At 45.2% G+C, this 20,659-nt stretch overlaps 1 protein-coding gene across 1 annotated transcript in view; it reads left to right on the top strand.

Annotated features, from left to right (window-relative positions):
- SCUBE2 (signal peptide, CUB domain and EGF like domain containing 2) overlaps positions 1-13,532 on the top strand; it is a 39,320-nt gene extending 25,788 nt beyond the window's left edge. The window contains exons 16-21 of the mRNA XM_037403032.1: positions 6,582-6,749; positions 9,360-9,521; positions 10,696-10,893; positions 11,073-11,225; positions 12,308-12,387; positions 13,206-13,532. Coding sequence (XP_037258929.1) covers positions 6,582-6,749; positions 9,360-9,521; positions 10,696-10,893; positions 11,073-11,225; positions 12,308-12,387; positions 13,206-13,358 — 914 coding nt within the window. The 3' untranslated portion in view covers positions 13,359-13,532. The remainder of the gene's footprint in view (positions 1-6,581; positions 6,750-9,359; positions 9,522-10,695; positions 10,894-11,072; positions 11,226-12,307; positions 12,388-13,205) is intronic.
- The last annotated feature ends 7,127 nt before the right edge of the window (positions 13,533-20,659 follow it).

Below are 20,659 nucleotides of genomic sequence, written 5' to 3'. Positions count from 1 at the left end.
AAACTGTTCAGGTACTAGCAATTTCTTATCAGAAACTGATTTACCAGAAACCTCCATACTGAAAGAGAAGTTGGTATCTATTGAGACGCTTTTGCCTTACTCTCACTGAGGGAGAAACAAGCAGTTTAGCTGCTTTTCCATTGCTTAAAACTGTCATACCCTGATCACATCAGTATCACAATTCAACATCAGTTGACAGTACACCTTGCCTGTTCTATTTGATATTTTTTTGTGTTGGATACATGAATCCTTTGAGAGATGGAAGGAGACAATGAAAAGTACCATTCCCTGAAACTGCTGCATAAAAGAAGATGTGAGCATGCCCTTGCTTGCACGGTAGTCGCAAGTGGATTCATCCAAACAGCTGTCACTTCAGAGAACAGCAAGCGTGAGCAGCACTGGTATAGGCAGTGCTCTGATGTAAATGCTGAGCACCTTTACCTCGTGTGGGAAGTGTTGATGCATTTCATTGCTCAGCATTCATCAGGTTTTGTCCCCTTAGGTAAGGGAATGCAAATAAAATCTTAACGTTTCAGACAAAATTATACTAGTATTGTAAAAGTATGAGAGATATTCAAAGAGAAAAGCAAAGCGTTGCCTTTCTTTGCAGTTGTTACAATTAATAGTTGTGTTACACACAGAGAACTGCATGTTGCTTTTTTTATTTTTAGAATTTCATAAAAATCTGGCAAGAAGAAATTAATTAACAGATGGGAGAAAAGGTGCTATTTTTCTGCTGATGTTCTTGCTCTGACAATCATAGATCTAAGACATAAATCCTTGGGTTGTGTAACCATCTCATGTGACCTAAATCTGTGAACCGCTAAAACACAATAACTTAAAGGATGCCACTTCAGAATCAATTTGCATCAGTTGTTGGTGATTTTCCTTATAAAGTCAAGGCATCATTCTTAAGGAAATGGTGAATTGGTGGATCATGACCTCCTTTATGAGGTTCACCTTCTCAGCCACTGTGGTACTGCAGCATTTGTCTATAGGAGCAAATGCTGAAAGGCTAACTGTTGAAAAGAGGGGAAGAGCCCTTCAATGTCTTTGTAACTGTTAATCCTGATTCCTTGTGGGCCCCTCTCTTCTCCCCCCCCCCCCCCTTTCTTCTTGCTTTTGCATCAGAAAAGCTTTCACGTATTTTTTTTTTCTTTAAAACAGCTGCATGAGCCTCAAGACTGGGTTTTTAATGCGTATTGAAGACAAACAAAGACAGCGGCTTCAGAAATGAAGTCTACTAGAGGCAATTGGTTCTTTTGTTCACGTGGAGAAAAACAATCAGGTTTCTGAAAAAAAAGCAAAGCCAGCCACTGGAATTCTGATTTAATGCCATTATTTGCAAATCTTCAGATGTTGTTTCAGCTGGGTATTTTGCATGTGTCAGGTGGGACTGTGCCATTTCTAGTTTTGTGAAATGAAGCTCATGAATTTTTTTGATTTAATTTAAACAGATGACAGGAAAAGTTTGAACTCTTAGAGGTGTTTCTTTGGTTTTAGGTTTTTTTTGTTTTGTTTTGTGTTGGTTTTTTATTGTTCATTTTGGTTTGTTTGTTTTTTCTTAGAGGGGATTCATTTGTGTCATCCTAATTTCATGCACAGTCCTATGGATTTCCGTGGGATGGTTTCTGTGTCGATATAAAGTCACTAAAATTAATGTTACTATAGTTGAACCTAACACCAAGTCTGTTTGTTATGCTAAATTGGGCCCTGGTAAGTGCTGTAAACTTCTGAACAGGCTTTCCTCATTACCCCTGCTCTGCACTCCCATGGGGTTAGATAGGCGGTCTGTGTTGGAACATTTCTGCATGGAAGATGGGGAGGAACTGGGAGCAGTTTACAGGGAATGGGTTTCTGAATGCTTGTACCACTTTGAAAAGCTTAGTTTGAGGTAGTCATGTGAAGAAACTGATATATTTAAGAGGCATTAAAGCTTGGGCATCACTTCGAGTAATTTTAATATTTGCATTGAGTAAGTATTCGTTAGACTGTAAACAGCTAAATCTGTATCTGGATGTCTTAACCTCTTTTCTGATATGCATGTAGGATCTGTAAAGGCTTGAAGGATTTGATGTGTTTCAGAAGTCATGGGGGAAAAGATAGGGTTATGCATTTTTCTAGGCAGTTGAATATTTAAAACTTTAATTTATTTTCCAGTCTCTGTATTTTACATACTTTATAAACATAATCTGGAGTTGCTTGCTTTTTTCAGGTCTCATTGATTTCAAATTGAGCATGGGTGCTTAACACCCTTGAGAATAAGGCTTATTATTGCATGTAGTAACATCAGATGTGAATATGTGTGGAGCACTCTTAGATGTATCCTTCTAGCCTAGTCCCTCCAATTCCAGGAGGCACGCTGGTTCATAAACCAGTGACTTCTGTTGTAAAAGCAGCTGGCGTTCCCCTCGCCTGCGCCGTCTTGTAAGGCCACTCTACACACTGGGGCTCTGATAATGATGTGATTTCTGAGCAGAGAGGCGGCACCTAGGGTGGTGTTATCCTGTGAACCCAAATCCCATGGGCACACAGAACCAAGCCCATTGCTTGTCCAGCTGGAATCCTCTGTCAGCCTGGCTTGTCTCCAGCAAGATGCCGAGGAAGCTACAGAAGGTGGAAGCGAGGACAGGTAGCCTGGGAGGAATACAGAGAAATTGTCCGAGCAGCCAGGGACCAGGTCAGGAAAGCTGAAGCCCTGATAGAGTTAAATCTGGTCAGGGATGTCAAGGGCAACAAGAAAAGCTTCTATAGGTAAGTTTATGATAAAAGGAAGACTAGGGAAAAGGTGGGCCCTCTCCAGAAGGAAATGAAAGACCTGGTTACCTGGGACGCGGAGAAGGCTGAGCTATTCAATGACATTTTTGCCTCAGTCTTCAGTGGGAAGTGCTCCAGCCACGCCACCCAAGTCACAGAAGACAAAGGCAGGGACTGGGAGAGTGAAGAACCGCCCGCTGTAGGAGAGGATCTGCTTTGAGACCATCTAAGGAACCTGAAGGTGCACAAGTCCATGGGACCTGATGAGGTACATCCACAGGTCCTGAGGGAACTGGCTGATGAAGTGCATAAGCCACTATCCAGCATATTTGAGAAGTTGTGGCAATCTGGTAAAGTTCCTGCTGAACTGGAAAAGGGGAAATATAAACCCCATTTTTAAAAAGGGAAATAAGGAAGACCCAGGTAATTAGAGGCTGGTCAGTCTCACCGCTGTGCCCAGCAAGATCATGGAGCAGATCCTCCTGGAAACTGTGCTAAGGCACATGGAAAATAAGGAGGTGGTTGGTGACAGCCAACATGGCTTCACTAAGGGCAAATCGTGCCTGACAAATATGGTGGCCTTCTACAACAGGGTTACAGTGTTGGGGGATGAGGAAAAAGTGATGGGTGTCATCTGCCTGGACTTGGGCAAAGCATTTGACCCTGTCCCGAAGTACATTCTTGTCTCTAAACCGGAGAGACATGGATTCAGTGGATGGACTGCTCGGTGGATAAGGAGTTGGCTGGATAGTTGCACTCAGCTGTGGTCAATGGCTTAATGTCCAAGTGGAGACAGGTGATGAGCGCCATTCCTCAGGGGTCGGTTCTGGGACCAGTGGTGTTTAACATCTTTGTCGGCGTCATGGACGCTGGGGTTGAGGCACCCTCAGCAAGTTCGCTGAAGGCACCAAGCTGCGTGGTGCAGCTGACACGCTGGAGGGAAGGGATGCCATCCAGAGGGACCTTGACAGGCCGGAGTGGTGGGCCCGTGCAAACCCCATGGAGTTCAAGCAGGGGCAAGTGCAAGGTCCTGTATGTGGGTCAGGGCAATCCCAAGCACAAACACAGGCTGGGCAGAGAATGGCCTGAGAGCAGCCCTGAGGAGAAGGACTTGGGCCTGTTGGTGGGTGAGAAGCTCAACATGGCCCAGCAATGTGCGCTTGCAGCCCCAGAAAGCCAGCCCTGTCCCGGACTGCGTCGAAAGAAGCGAGGCCAGCAGAGTGAGGGAGGTGATTGTCCCCCTCTGCTCTGGTGAGACACGCAGCCCCAGAGTACTGCATTCAGCTCTGGGGCCCCAACATAAGAAGGACGTGGACCTGTATGAGCAAGTCCAGAGGAGGGCCATGAAGGTGACCACAGGACTGGATTACTACTTCTATGAAGACTCCTATGAGAGAGCTGGGGTTGCTCAGCCTGGAGAAGACTCTGAGGAGACCTTACAGCCGCCTTCCAGCACCTAAAAGGGGGCTCCAAGGAAGCTGGAGAGGGACGTTTTATAATGGCAGATAGTAATAGGACAAGGGGTGGTGGCTTTAAGCTGAAAGGGGGCAGGTTTCGATTAGATATTGGGAGGAAATTATTCACTGTGAGAGTAGCGAGACACCGGCCCAGGCTGCCCAGAGCAGCTGTGGGTGCCCCATCCCTGGCGGTGTCCCAGGCCGGGCTGGACGGGGCTGGGGGCAACCTGGGTTGGTGGGAGGGGTCCCTGCCCATGGCAGGGGGTTGGGGCTAGCTGATCTTTAAAGTCCTTTCCAACCCAAATCATTCTGTGATTCCCAGACAGGTATTTCTAAGCAGCAGTCTGCACTGAAAATGCTGGGTAGTCGTTAACATGGCTTTCTCTCCATGTTGGGTCATCCTGTCCTCTGTCCTCTCGCCTTTCCTCTCTCCAAGCTAGTTCACAAAAGTTAGGCACTTTGCTAAATAACCCTGGAAGATTTTAACTCAGTTGTATTCCACAGGGAGCTCTACATGTGGTTTCGAGGCAAGCAGTGTGCAGAAGATCAAGTTGTCAAGAGAGATCTGATAGGATAAGTTCTCAAATGTAACGTTCCCACATCGGCGGTGGGTTTGGTTCCTGCCTGGGACAGGCTCCCTTTGAGCTCTGTTAGCTGACCTGGCGTTATGCTGGACTGAGCAAGTTCAGGAAACCTGAAGTGAAGTTTTAAGGTGGAATTTGTATGGTTTTACATGTGCCAGTGTAAAGTAGTATTCTGTTCAAAACAAAAACAATACAGACACACACACACACACTCTCTGCAAAAAAAGCAGAGCACCCCAAACTTGACGTATGATTAGAATGAAGGGAAAAAGGCAGGTTAAGGGGATAGCAGAGAGCAGATGGTCTCCAGTGAGGCCACTCAGAGCATTGCTTTCTCATAGAGCCATGGAGTTTTTTGAGGGAAGGAGATTTGCAGTGGTTTTTCTGGTGCTTCTGGGTTTCTGAAGTCAGTAGCCACTTCTCAGAATCACCTTTACTAACCTTGATTGTCTTTCCTTGTCACGGAATTGTAAATAGTGCTCTTTCCTTACCTTATTAGGAGCCTTGCAATGAAAGCCTTCATTCAGTCTTGTTTGTTGAGTTGCACAAGAGCACAGAGATGGCTGTTCCATAGGAATGTTTATAAAATGAAGAAAGACTTGAGAAGTGTGGGAGCAAATGAATGTGTGTCCTTATGAGAGCAGAAGTAACATGTGGCGGCAAAAGTTAGAACCAAGACCGAAGACTTCTTTACTAGCTTGCATTGATGAGCTACAGAGCATTGCTTAACCTGCTGTATTTTATTTTTAAGCTAAGGAAGAACACTCACTATTCCACTCAGTGTATCGGCCATAAACAAAACTCTTCATCATTGATCATGACCAGTAGTTAATGCCCTGCTTGTTGTTAGTCATATATCCTGAAATGAAGCCAAGGCCAATTTAACTTCCTAACAAAACAGCTATTCACCGAGTGATTTATTGGCACTATAAACGAAAACTAGCAGTTTATTATCGTAACAGGTCTTTAAAAGGACAGAATTCTTCAGCACAGCTGAACAACTGCAACAGTGTTTTGTGCCTTTCCAGAGCAGGGTAATTATTAAATACTGGCACTGAAGCCAATACTTTTGTGAAAGGTTTGAAAACGAGAATTTTTCAGAGATACCGATAAATATTGCTGGGCTTGTTAGATAATATTGAGGTGTGTGTTTAAGTAAAATCAGTTGGTTAGTGCTATCTATGCACCATACAGAACACAGCAATCCACTGCACAGATAATCATTATCAGAGGAATGGCAAGAATATTTCTGCTTTAAAAGTCTTAGAGGCATGCATGATGTTCAGTTCAGTGAATTTGCGCAATTAGTTGTTATGCTTGAGGTTTTCACACACTTCAGTAATGCCAGTGGTTATGAAGTATGAATATTCAATAATATTAAGATTGAAATACCTATCTGGATATACATTTTTGGCATCTTAGGCTCAGCGCTAAATTACTTCATTTGGGAGGAGTCTGAGAGCCTTTAGCTATAAGGAGGAGATAATCACTATATAATTGCATTGTACAGAATGACAGGAGATACTGGACAGGTCTCGTGTCCAGCGTAGCCTTGTGACAAAATGTGAAATTCATTTCCAAAGAAGCTCCAGAAGTTGTCAGTGTCTATTTCAGTTTTACAGGGCACATTGCATCTATCAGTTGCCATCCTGAACTCTGGCTCCCACTTCCCAAGCGAAGAGGAAAGCAGTTTCACCACGGGGTTTCAGGTCCCGTGCAGGCTCACTGACTTACCTTCACCTATAACGTACAGGTTGAAGCAAGTGTGTTCTTCCTCTCCCAGATCAGTGCTCACCAGGTGAATATTCTCCTGATGGCTTCAAACCCTGCCTACCCTGTCCCCTTGGAACATACCAGCCTGAAGCTGGGAGAGTATCCTGCTTTCCCTGCGGAGGAGGTCTAACCACAAGGCATAGCAGTGCATCCTTGTTTCAGGACTGTGAGACCAAAGGTAAGGTCAACATTTATTTGATGAACTGCGTTGCTCCGAGGCAAAAGTAACTGCTAACTGCTACAAGTGGGTCATTCAAAGAAGGGTCATTTTCCTTTTTGGGATCAATCCTTCCAGGGGTCTCGTAGTTGGCTGGCCTGGGCTGGCTGCAGGAAAACTCAATAAAGCTTCAGTTCTTTCTATGAGTGATTTTTATGCAAGACTTAAGGGGTTGGGAGATACCTGAAAGTTGGTCAGTGAAGTTGCTGATGTGTGAAAAGTCATATAGAGGAACAGCAGGAAGAAAAAAAAAAAAGTCTCAGAAAAAACAATCCAGACTAGTATGCCTTACTGACATTTGGGGTTTGAGCACAGCAGCAACATGAAATTGTGAAGGAGGGAATTGCAGTCCTGGAGGGTAAGTCAGAAAATAGTTTCTTCACTTTCATAATGAGAAAGTGGCTTGGATGCTTTGGGATATATCCAAAAAGCTAGCATTCAGCTTAGCCCTGCAGTACCTCAGAGAGCACTCTACATCTGATCACAGTGAGCTGACTTGTAGTCAGCTCCCCAGGTTTTCCTCACAGCAGTGAAAATCAGGTGGGGATCACATCTTTAAAAAAGAAGGCATTTTGTTAGCATCTTAGTTATCTAAAATGTAAAAAGATGAAAGACAGCTACGAAGTTGTCTTTGAAAATGCTGATAAAAATGTGTGTCCATGGAGAGAGATGAAATGTTAATCAGTATAATGATTTGCTCAATGTCTTAAAGCATGGGTAAAAAACCATCACTTAAACCAAAATCACCTGAAGAAAAAGTGTTAATAGAAAATCTCCCATAGAGCAGAAATAAGGGGTAGAAATAAGGTCTTGATGCAAACATTTGGTAGTGGTTTGGATTAAGAGATTTCTCTAGTGTCAGTTAAGATATGTTTACTATTGAGAATTGCAACATGATAGAAGAATTTTGCAGTATGGTTGAAGAATTAATATTACTGGCAATAATGTCATAGCTAATAGATTTCTTCAGTGAAGAATCACTAAATCCACAGATGCTGTTGTTTAATACCTAATTTTGCAAAGTTAAAGCACTAAAAAAACCACGTTAAAAACCTTGGATCATGATAAGAGGAACTGATTTCAGTTTTATTTAACCTAAACAAAAACAGGTCTATAAATGAGGTTCAGTTTTTAAATTAGAGTGGCGATTAAAGGAATTTTTTGTATTAACTGGAATGAAGAGCTCGGGGATTTGCATGTGAAAGAGGCCACATGAGACACGGAATGACAGATGTAAGAACTATTTGGAACTTGTATCTGAAGCATTTGCGTTGGAGGGTGGAGCGTGTAGGGAGGGACTGCAGGCTGAGCTAGCTTACAAAGCTCAACAAGACTAGAGTTATTTGTGAGTAAAAGTACCTTAAAAATGGGACTGGTGCAGCACAGAAAAGTACATTTGAAAAGCAAGGTAGTATATTATTTTGATGTTGAGCTGAGAAAGGTAAACTTGCCAAATGAGGTAAAAGGAATAGGAAAAGATTTTATTTTGATTATTTTTTTTCAGTGCCGCAAGGAAAAAGAAGCAAGGTGGTGATGGAGTTAAAAGCAAAGTTAATACATGGCTGATGCTCTTGACTGCTTCCTGTCAGGTTTCAGTACAGATGGTGATGGGTATAGGTGCAGATGCAGAATAGCTAAGCAAAATCAAATTAGAAGAAGCATATCAGAGATGTAAGCAAAGATGTTTGGGGTGCTGTATCCTCAGATTGTAACGAGAGAAGGAAATCTTCCTGTCTGTATGCAGGGACCTAGAAAAAAAGTTGTGAGTGTGCTAGGAAGGATTTTTCCCCTATGTCTATCTCATGTCTAAAACTTCTGTAAGATCTGTTAACGTTTATGAAAGAGTTTGTGTGTCAGAATGGGATCTCACTTTGGTGATGCAGGAGGTATTCCCAGCAAGCCCTGGGAAGGCTATAGTTGATGTGTCTAGCTAACATGATGATTTGCATGACATCATGAGATAATGTAGCAGCAGATCTGGTGGAGGTGGCTGTGCCCTGGGTCATCATCTGTTGTGGCAAGACAGGGTGTGATCATGAGAGAAGGCAACGTACCAGTTCAGTCACTAATATTGTTGCAGTGTGACACTTGTAGAAGGCCAAAGTCTTTCACCTCTGCTTGTGGTGAGCTGATCACAGGGATATACTGGGGTGCAGCAGCACTGCACAGGCTGCTTGGCATGAGCTGGCAAAGAAAGACAGTTTTTAGTATTTCCACCTACAGTTCATCTTCCGAGTCAAATGTCAGTGTCTAGACCATTTGGTAACACACTGTTCTACCTGGTGGCCTGCTTACAAATTCATGGTGGTTATACTTGCCCCCCAATATCTTTTGTTACTGCTTCCACACAGAACTGCTCTATAGTGTTATGTTTGGGACTTCTGAACTTGCACAAAGTGACCTGATAAATTAAAATCTGTTCAATTAGTTCTGCTTTATTACCCTTGTAGTTTATGAATATGGCGTTTCAGTTACTGAAATTGTAGTAAGTCCTATAAAAATGTATAAAATCACATTCTAATGTGCTATTGCCACTTCTTTAACCATGCTATGTATTTAATTACTGTCCAGTTCAGTGCTCACCTGGCCATTTTTATAATACCACAACTCATCGGTGTATTCGCTGCACAGTTGGGACATACCAGCCTGAGTTTGGACAAAATTACTGTATTTCATGCCCTGGAAACACCACTACTGATTTTGATGGGTCAACAAATATAACACAGTGCAAAAGTAAGTATATTAAGATGGTTTTGATGATCTCTTACAAATAAAAAAACTGGCCCATTAAGGTTCAGAGTGGCCCTAAGGGCAAAATTTAGCTTTGCTCCAGGGAGCCTGGAGAAAGGGCAGTGGTATTGCGTCTCTTTTGCTGCCTGCCTGCATCTCATCCCACATGGCTTACTGAGGTCCATGAGAGTCCATTTTACAGACTGGTTCCATCATTCTTGTTAAGGTAAGTGGTGATTGTGTCTTGCCAGTTGGTGCTGGGTCACTCTGGGTCTTGCTGTTAAATCTTGTCCCCCATGATATAGCAAAGCTTGTGTTCTTGGCACCCTGATTTCTTTCCCTTCTATTAAAAGAAATGGAAGTTGGCTCACAAAACTCAATAGCTCTAGTAACCATTTCTTCTTAATAACAGCCTTTGAAAGAGGCTATTACAAAGAGAACCACTGTTCTAGATTACGGTAGCTGTAGCGTGAGAAGCTGAGGGTGAACTAAAGAGGGAAAGTGGAGGGCAGAGAGGCGACTCTTCAGAAGAATCTCTGGAGACGCTTGTGTACACGCAGACGTATACATACACATACCTACATAGACATATTTTCCTGGGAGCTGCATGTCTCTCACTTAAAGAATCCATTCCCTGGGCACGTCACACTGGTACATCACTGTTACAGTGCTGCAGTGCCCGGCTGGCAGCTCAGGCAAAGCATCCTGCACCGGAGTTCACCCTCTCTTACTGCCCGCAGTGCTGATCTGTGCATAGGAAGGGCCGGCTGTACTGCCTGTTCTGTGCTGCTGCAGGCATGGTGCCCGAGCAGAGCGACTCAGACTAGGGTTAAACTTCAGCTGATACTTCTGTAAACACGTTCTGTCTGGTGTAAGTACGTGGAGCATCCTTGCTCTACCATTTCTGTCTCCTCTTACAACGGCCTTGCTGCTCGGCTGTGACTTGGTCGGTAGCCCCTGCTCTGTTAACTGGAGCTAGTCGGTATTTTTATGTCTCAACGTTGCTTCAGGCAGAAGCAAGCAGCAGTGTGCAGCGAAGCTGGCAAAGAGAAGTGTACCTGCCTCAGATGCGAACAGAGAAGTTTGTGTGTCTCACCCGTGTGCTGTTCTGACGGTGACGGCAGAGAGCTGCAGGTGACCTCGCTGCCTAGCCTTGCCTACTGTATTGCTTTTTCAGATAGGCAGTGTGGAGGTGAGCTAGGAGATTACACTGGATATATTGAATCACCAAACTACCCTGGGGACTATCCTGCAAACACTGAGTGCACCTGGAATATTAACCCACCGCCAAAGCGCCGTATTCTGATTGTGGTTCCAGAAATATTTCTACCCATAGAAGATGAATGCGGAGACTACCTGGTGATGCGAAAAAGCTGTAAGTCTGCAATATCTACTGAGGCATACGGTATCTATCTTGGTGTGCAGCACAGGTTTCTCACGTGCATTGCTGTTTACGTAAACTAAATGTAGCCTGGCCGGCCTCTACTTAAGAGTAAAAATTTCTTTAAATGACAGATTGTCAGGTAACTGCCTGTTGTGTGTTTTCTTTGAAAGCTTCTTCCAACTCAGTGACCACGTACGAAACCTGCCAAACCTACGAACGCCCTATAGCTTTCACTTCGAGGTCTAAGAAGCTGTGGATCCAGTTCAAGTCGAACGAAGGGAACAGTGCCAAAGGATTCCAAGTTCCTTATGTAACGTATGATGGTAAGTGGCTGTGAGCAGCTGGGCCCGTATGGACTAGTGCAGCTGCAGCACTGCAGAACTCCTTGCGGGCTCCTTGACCCTGCGAAGCAGCAGGGTAACCCCGCGCTCTCAGCAGCGTCGCTATGAGACTACTTCCAGTGGCTTTTTTTCTTTTAAAGCTAATTTAAGGAATTCTGCATTGCATGGCCATCTTAAATGCCACCATATTTCCAGTCTTCCAACAGACCTAACAAAGAGCTGGGATTCTGGGCTCCAACCTGCAAAACGCGGAGCTCAGAACCAGAATCTAGGGCTTGTGCATTTTTGTGCCTTCCCAGTTCTGGGTTTCTTCAGGTGCCAGCGGATTGCCCCTAGTTAGGAACTGGGGAGAGCCCAAGTGCCTCTGATTTATTGTGTTGCTGCTACCATCTGTGATCTAGTATCAGGTAGCAAAATACCTATATTGAAAAGAAGCTTGAGGGAGCAAGAGTTTCAACCCTATCCTTGTCAGAGTCACCAGGAGTGAAACTGGAGCTGAGGCTTTGGGCTTCAGCATAAGCAATATCAGAATGGTAATGGCTTCTTTCTGTTCATGCTGGATTGATTGTGAAGGAGCCATCCTCGCCCCGCTCTGCAGCGTTTCATCAACAGTGGAAAATTAGTTTTTCAGGGGAGACCTCTTCTTCTGAAGCGTTTCAAGTTTTGATTGACATGGGGGGTTGCCTTTTGAGAAAGCTTCCTCTTCTCTTTTTTTCTTTCTTACTGGAGAAAAAAAGTCAGTAACAGGTTGTGGGTATTTACAGTTTCTGCAGCGCAGCTGGTTTGAAGCCGGCTGCTTGGTTACAGTGTGCACCCAGTCCTACGTGCATTATGATTTCTTTTGCTTTTGACAGATTGGTGCTGAGCAGCTCGACAGAACACACTGTTTTCTTAGTAAACAGTATTTGTAGCTTCTTTACAGAAGAGCATTTGGAATATTTTCGGACTGCTAATATGAGGGCCACTGGTTTTTCTGGGGGTAGGGCTTACATGTGCAACCGAGGGAGGTATTGAGTTTTAAGTGAAGTGACCCTGCAAATTGCTCTCTTGTGCATTCCCCGTAGAGGACTACCAAGAACTAATAGAAGACATTGTTCGGGATGGCAGACTTTATGCATCTGAAAACCATCAAGAGATACTTAAGGTATATTCCTTCCACTAAATGTGTTGGTTTTGATTGAAAATGATTCTGTTTTGTGCCAGTGAGGTTGCTTCCTGCTCTGCTTTGGATCTGTTCCTTGGTGCACTAGACACTTGCTGCTTCAGGGTAGTGGGGTGAATCACCACACCCTGATCATGCAGAGCAGTAGAAATGAGACCCCTTGTCCAGGGGGATTAAAGGTGGATCGGACCTGCTAGTGAAATCTATGGTGAAGATAGCCTCTTGAGCCTCAGGCAGGCTGTGGAGGAACCAGTGGAGCAAAATGAGGGATGTGGGATTTAATCTGTAGGAGAAGCACTTGGTGCCACTACTTGTAGCCTGTAGCTTAGCATGGGCTTCTGCTCCCTGGGCAAAAAAAAAATATCTCATTGTGGATTTCCCTTCTCTGACCTGGGTTAGGGGACAGTTGCATGGGCAGATTGAATGGCTGTCATCCCAAGTAAACCTTTCTTTTGCCGGATATCAGATCCAGCTTTGTGTTTTGTTTTGGGTTTGGGTTGCTGTTGGTTTTGGGGGTTTTTTTTTGTGTTTTCCTTTTTCTTTCTCCCCCGTGTTTGCTGCATTTGGAAGTATGAGGAGGGGAGAAGTCCTGGTGCCACTGATGACAGAAGTGAAACTCGAGTGACTTCCCTGGGGCCTGAATGTCAGCCTTGCTCCACTAGTTTCTGAGCTCCTGAAACATTAGTACTTGAAAAACAAAATGCCCATCATCTTTTATGAGTTCATCAGTCATTAAGCTTGGTTGTACTGACCCTTACCCCTCTGTGCAATTACTGAAAAATCTGCTTTCCTCCTTCTAGGACAAGAAACTGATAAAAGCGTTGTTTGACGTGTTGGCACATCCACAAAACTACTTCAAGTACACAGCCCAAGAGTCAAGAGAGATGTTCCCAAGGTCCTTCATTCGGCTGCTGCGCTCTAAAGTTTCCAGATTTTTGAGGCCTTACAAATAGTTGGCACTGTACTTCAAAAACGAACCAGCCCTGGGCATGCACGGAGGGGTTGTGGTAGGTGGGGCTGCTTTCTGTGTTTTACACACTGGCAGAGAAACTCCAGGGAAGCTTGCCAGCTCCATTCTTGGCAGAGTTTGGCTTTCTCAGCTAATATAAATATTTTGGCGAACAAAATTTTGATTCCTTTCCAGATAATACCTTTTGGGTACCAAGGATACTTCATGGGTCTCTGAATTAGAGACTACCCATAATTTCTGTAACTGAATGGTGCCAAGCAGAAGTTTGTAGAGCTCTGCCCTGTTGCTTCATCAGTTACTCTAAAAGCTAACGACGATAGACAGGCTAAGTAGTGTGGTTTGGGACAAACTCTGGGCTGCCATTAATGCACGTTACCTCAACAAGGCTGGGTTCATGTTTGGTCTTGCTGAAAGTGAGAACAAGATTGATGTCTCTCTTACCTTTTGCTATGCAGGAAATTCAGAGCTAAGATTGAAACAGTTTTAGTCCAAACCAGTGAGTCCAAAAATTGCACAAGGTGTAAGTTTTCTCTGAACTTTGTGTTGTATGAGGCATATGGAGGAATAAGCAAAGGGCTGAATACAAGCTTGAATGCTCTGGGTCTGGATCACACTGTGTTCTTGCGAATGACCTATTGGTTTAAATGGAGTGATCCCAGAATAAAGCCAGGGCACCACAGTAATGGAAAAGAGACCCTGACCCACTGGACACTTCCATTTTGGACTGGCTGCAAATGTTACAACAGAACAGATTCTTTGCTAAATTCCAGTGCTGTCCCTGTGCATAGGCCTGGGGCAGCATGAGGCATTGGCTCTTCCAGCTGGTGTAAAATTCTGTCCTCCAGGCACCTGCAGCTGAACACACAAGCCCCATTTTAAATGCAGGCTTTGCATAGATTATGCTCTTGTACATCACTGTTTACACCTGTATAAGGTTCTTATATGAGCCTCAATCCTTATATTCTTTATCTTGCCTGAGCACCTTGTGATGACCTTGTTGAGCAGAGAAGAGCTCTTTTCCCTGTCTTGCTGGAGAGAAGTAGGTGTACAAAGATACTCCTCAACCAGACTGTGCCCACAGAAGTCATCTATGGCAAAATGCTTTCAAGATTCCCAAACTCTGTGTCCTTTTCCTCAGGTTGTGTTTCTTATGTGAGATAAAGCTATTCTGGAAAGGTCTGTAGGGAGAACTGTGTTGATCTAAATGTTGTCTCAGTGCTTTCCTGTCTGCGCTTCAGACTACATTGCTGTCCTCTGGCCACACAAACTGTTTCTTCAGTGTAATGTGCCTTCTGGGCCTTCTGTCTGGAAGGAGATGGCTGCAGTCCTGCTTGGACTTGGGGCCTCCATCTTCTGGTCATTGGCAGTGCCCCGTGGTGCGATGGGTGCCAAACTCCCTCTGCGTGCCCCCTTAGGAGAGGTGCTGAAATTTCTTACTGCGGCCAGGACAAACGCTGCCTTTCCTAGGCTGCGGAGTCAGATCTGCCTGGGTTTCATTGCATTGGTATGTGGTATTTGGCTGCTGTGTGTGAGTAATACCACATCCACAGTGTGACAGATGAAACCCTCGGTGAGAGCTGGGGCCCGAGTCTCTTCTCTGTGCTGTCAGGAGCACAAATGCTGCCAAATGCAGCCTTGGGGAACTGCTGTGCTGTGGCAGCCCTCTTCTGTGGCATGCGAGGCAGCCTGTCCCGTGGCGAGGACGCGTTTTGGTCGTGGTGTGATGGGAAGAGGCAGTGGCCTCAGGCCACGGCTGGGGAGCAGAGCCTGGCAGGATGAGGCAATGTGATGCTGTGTTCCTCTTGCTGCTGCCCCGCCAGATGCCACGCTCTGGGCGGAGGTGGGAGAGGCTGGTGTCGGTGCCAGGAGGGAGAGCTCTGCCCTGGCCGGCTGCTCTGCAGCTCCTGCTCCAGCTCAAGAGCTGCTGGTGGGTGTCTGTGGCGGGGTGGTGGGTGCCCCTTCCAGGAACGGGGCTGCCAGGCCCGCGGAGGAGGGGAGCAGACAGGCTTGGGGGCGGTGGGAGAGCAGGGGGTGAACTGGCAGAACAGAGCAAGGAGCCCAGGTCCTCGTGCGTTCCTGGCTGGCACGCTTCGTCCGGAACGGGGTCCCTGCCGCCCTCGTGGGGAGGGAGGGCAAGGCTGTCTGGAAGAAGGCACGAGGCGGTGTGATCGGCGAGAGGAGTGGCTAAGGGGTGCCAGAACAAGAGGGAGGGTGGTGGGAAGGGCTTGCTGCCTTTGTGGTGAAGCGTGCTGTTGTGCTGAGATCCCAGGCACGTATTTGAAGATGGTTTCCCTCTAGCTGGACACCCCCTACCTCTCCACTGTTGGTGGCTTCCCACGCCAGATGTGGTGTGTCAGTGAGTGGCAATGACCCACCACGCGTCGCTTTGTGGTGGTGGAGCACGCTGACAGCGATGAGATGCTGCGGTTCTGCCCCCAGTGCATGGCTGAGCTAGAGGGCTGCTGGTGGGGCGCTGGGAGGAGAGGACCGTGGTGTGCCAGCTTCTGGGCCAAGCCCAGCGGAGTGGCTTCGCTGTGCCCTGTGTGCCCTCTGCCAGGGAAGCATGCCAGTTCCTGCTGTGTTCCCTCCCAAGAAGGCTGCAGGTCTGAACGTTTCTGTTGCGTGTTGCTGACCAACACTTAAATCAGAGTGAGTGGTTTCAACAAGGGTTCCAGAAAACAAAAGTGGTGAAACATCCAGATATTTTTAACTGGTGAAGTTGGGCTTTCATGCTCTGTGCGTGGGGTACTGACCCGGGCTCTGGGTTTGTTGCACTGCACCTCGTCTCGTCGGCACGATGTTGTAGCTCTGCACAGCTGCTCCGGGGCCAGCAGCTCGCCTTCGGTCGGTACCGTGGACCTCAGCTTTGCCTCTCCGTTGCCCCCGTGTGCGCAGGCCATTTTCATTGTCATCTGTGCAAGGAGAGGAGTAAGTGTGGTGTACAGTCCGAGGCTGAGGAGGAAAGCCTGCCCTTGAAGAAGAATCCTTTTTTGCTCCGCAGCCCCGTTTGTTTCTACATAATAAGTACGTGACTCAGAAGCACTTCTCTTACCCTTGATCTAATGTCATGAACCAAAATTTTCCCTTTTACTGTAGATCCTATGTGTGCAGTAAAAAGCGAAGAGGGATTTTTTTTGCAGTCTTAAATATTGGGAGAAGTGAAAACACTTGCAGAATGTTGTAACACTTGGCATTGTATCTTCATAGCGATGGTAGCAGCTCTGTAGAAATTTTAATTTCTACTTTCTGTGTGGTTGTAGACTGATGTTATTTTTTGGCAAGAAATTACTCAAAAAATGCTTAACCTTATAAAACAGGATTTAACTTTTGAAATAATAATTAGCGTTAACTGGATGACTTCATGTCACCTACATGAGATAAGCATAAGGATCTTTTTCATGATTGTAAATTAATGTAAAATGTTTCAGACTGTTACTCTTAATAAGAGAAATAAATCAGTGAACTTTTAGTTGCATGAAAACCTCGAGTAATATTTTTTGTTGTCTTTGCTGTGCTAAATAATACTTTCGTGACAAAACTAATGCTTGTCTAGCAAGTTACGGTGCATCAGATAGGCTTTACCTTGGGAACGTCTGCTTACCATAATGTTCTGTTTCATGTAATATACTGTTAGCCTGCACCTATACCCATAAAGATACAATTCTTCATATATTTAGTAGTGCGCATATTTCTGGCTAGTAGAATACCAGAATTATCCTGGTATTAATATTAATTATGCTAAAAATGTCTCCTATATGATGAGCTGGAGTCAATTGGCCTGTTGCAGCCAGCTGTATGAAGGTGGAATAAACTACTTAAAGTAAGTCCAAAGTATCTTATTACTTTGTAGATTGAGCTGGTTTTTTTCTAAAAAAAATAAACACACACAGCCCCAAACCCCCTTGTTTAAACTTAATAATAATAATAAAAAAAAAAAGGTAAAACCTGTGTTAAGTCACAAGTTCCCAGCATATTTTTAAGATCACACTAGTTTCATGAGACCTTTTCCTTAAATCCGCTGGCTTCAGTTTTTAGAATTAAAAAACAGAATTAGGTCATAGGAAATTATAAATGAATTGATCGATAACAATTTTTAATACTGTTTTCCTGTATTTGTTTCTGTGCTATAAAGTTGAGATTATTAGTTGTAGTCAAGCTATCAAACTTTCATAAAAATAATCCAGCTATCTTCTCCTTAATTTATTAAATGGTTTGTTTGACCCTTAGCTTCCTTTGATCACAGGACTTTGGCAAGGACTGATTTGTATTAAACTCAGCGTAGCCATCCAGGTTCATTTGGTGCAGTTTTGGAGGATACAACTGTGTAATTCAGCTGTTGGCTGTAGAAGGCTACAGTGGTTTATATGGTAAAGGCAGCAAAGTAAATGATGTACAGGAATACAGAGGTCATGGAAAAGTATGATGACTACAAGCTAATCACAGCAGAAAACGGTGGTATTCAAATATTTCTCCTGATACTGTGAAGGTTGTCACCTGCTAGATTGCAGTGATGGACACGAGTGCTCGGATACCCTCCAGGAAAGGGGATGTCAATATGAACTATCTTGTCAACTCCCAGAACAGTGGGAGCTGAAATTCTGACTGGGACCTCTGGGTCTTTGCATAATAGAAATAAGTAGTAGTGGAATATAGAAAGCAAGACTTGAAGTTTATTTAAATCCAAGGAATCAGAAGAGGTCTGATGCAGGTAAGGAGGAAGGAATGGTATTACAACAATCCTTGGGAACAGAATGCAAGGATAGTGGTCCACAAATACTTCTGAATGAAACAAACTTAAATGCAAATGCTTTTTCTATCATGCATATAGATGACAACCTATAAATGCAACAAGTGCTGAATGTAAAACTTGTCACAACTAAAACGTACATCTACTTTCTATCTTGCCTTTAATGCTGCTGCATTCAAACTGTGTTCATGTGAGGCTGCTGCTGGAGGAGACAAGTAAGTCTTAAAGAACTTGAGCTAAATTCAGGGCTGGTACAAATAAGTTTGTTTCTAGGCATCCCTGGAACCAACCTGTCCTACAACACATCTTGCTACTGCCCATTTAGTTTGAATTATTCTTTTGCTCATAAGCAGATTTTCACTCTCTGTTGTGGAGCTCTGCTTCCACGATGTGCATTCTGCTGTCACTGCAGAGTGCCCGCGAGCAGTGAGACAAATACAGCACCTGTGGGGAGAGCAGAAGGTGTTTGAGTATTCAAGGGACACGTTCCACTCTCAGAAGGTAAGTTCGTCTAGTTTCTTTCCACGTCAGTGCAAATTATGTGTGACTTTCTGCATGATGCTCTTTTAAACTACCTTGTTAAACCACTTTTAAGTTTTTAAAAAGAAAATCGGTAATCTCGGTTTAAATATATGTTAGTGCAGTTGTTGCTCTGATTAAATACTGAAGAGTAATAAAGTTTTTTATAAGTCCGTGTTTAGTATACAATAAAAAAAATCGGTCATAAAAGATGATCTTGAAATCTTCTTTCTTATTGCATATGTCTATAAATATAGAATTCATTAAGGAAACTAAGCTTGATCTAATGCAAGCGAAGCCTGCTTTTTTCACTGGGAATTTTATTCAATAGGCAATGTAGACTTACAAACCTGGATACTAATCATATGCCATAAAATTTCCCGTCTGTGATGATTCTGGGGATCATGAAATAGGGGTTTTGTAGTTTTAAGGAGAGAAAACGTTGCATTGGCAGCGAAATATTCTGAAGTGGTCACTTGAGATGCAGTTTGTTGCTTAGTCTTGGTATAACATAGAATACTTGAATTAAGAACACTAGAAACATCTGTGAAACACTTGTGTACAGAGCAAGTTTGTGCTAGACCAGGTTTAGAGGAAGCTTCATCTTCTGTTCCTGAATCTGATAGAGCAGCGGTGGCCTGAATGTGGGGTTTGTGTGTTCTTTCCCGCTTGCTGTGCTAAAAGAAATGGAACTAAATACTAAGCATGGACAGGAGCTTTGATGTGAGTTGGATGGAGAATCTCTATCTGGAAGTAAGTTCAGGTGAAGTGTAGAGGTGTGCTAAATACATGCATGTATATGTGTGCGTGTGTCTGTATGTTTATTCTGTATGTGTTTGACAATAAGCTAGCCATGTGTGCAACATAATCATAGCATGGTTTGGGTTGGAAGGGACCTTAAAGATCACCTAGCTCATGGCAGGGACCCCTCCCACCAGCCCAGGTTGCCCCCAGCCCCATCCAGCCTGGCCTGGGACACCGCCAGGGATGGGGCACCCACAGCTGCTCTGGGCAGCCTGGGCCAGCGCCTGGCTGCCCTCACAGTGAATGGCTGTCATGAAAGGAGAAAGGCAAAAATACAGTTCTGGAGCATAAATAAATGAGTGAAAGTTTTTAAAAAAGCAGGAAGCTGGCCTGGGAGATAAACTTGGGAGGAGTGGGATGCCGGGCAGGGTGTGTGCAGCGGGCTCTGCGTGTGGGTGCCTGGCGGGGTGCAGCACTTGCTGGGGGCACTGCCTCTGTTTGCTTCAGTGCCTGCCCAGGCTTCTGCGTGGCGTTCTCAGGGGCAGGCACCTGCAGTGCGACAACGAGGGGCTTTGCTTCCTACAGCCCTCCTGGGCCCCGGGTGCCTTGTCCCGGCAGCGGGGTGATGCTGGGGGCCCCGCATGAGCAAGGGCAGGGCTCCCTGGCGCCCCGTGCTTGGTGCTGGGGCTGTGACAGTGCTGGCACAACCAAACCTGTGCCTGGGCAAAGGGGAGAACAGGAGGTCTCAAAGGAGGGGAGCCTTCGAGGTGTGTGAAAGGGTGGGCAGGGCAGGGAGCAGGCAGCACAGAAGGGAGCAGGCAGCACAGGGCTAGGGGGGCACCCCGTGCTGGCTCGGCACAGCCCTCGGGGGTTGCCGAAGGACCTGCAGGGGTGGGCGGGTGTTATATGTGGTTTTCTGCATTTGTCTACGTGCCCCCAAAACAGCTGGAAGGAGTCAGGGTTAAGCACAAGAGCAAATGAGGCTTCAAACATGAGGCTGACGTTTGCATTTAGGTACCAGAAGCCCTTTTAGTGCTGACAGCAGCCGAGCCACAGAGGCTGCTCTGGGTTTAGGGCCAGAGGTTGGGAGTTGCTTCCCACCGCGTTAGCACTAGCATCTGCCTCACGCCCTCTGTGTGACCAGGCTCTGTAGCTACACATGTCCCACCACCAGCTGGAAGACCTGTAGCAACATGCCAGCTCTGCTGGCTTCTGGAGGTGCTGGCTGGGGTAAAACCCAGCCATGGAGAGCAGCTGAGGGCAAGAGAGGGGAT

Source organism: Falco rusticolus, chromosome 10 (genome assembly GCF_015220075.1).
Source record: "Falco rusticolus isolate bFalRus1 chromosome 10, bFalRus1.pri, whole genome shotgun sequence".
Taxonomy (NCBI): domain Eukaryota; kingdom Metazoa; phylum Chordata; class Aves; order Falconiformes; family Falconidae; genus Falco; species Falco rusticolus.
Note: the sequence above shows the minus strand (reverse complement) of the source record. Positions and strands in the feature narration are given on the sequence as shown.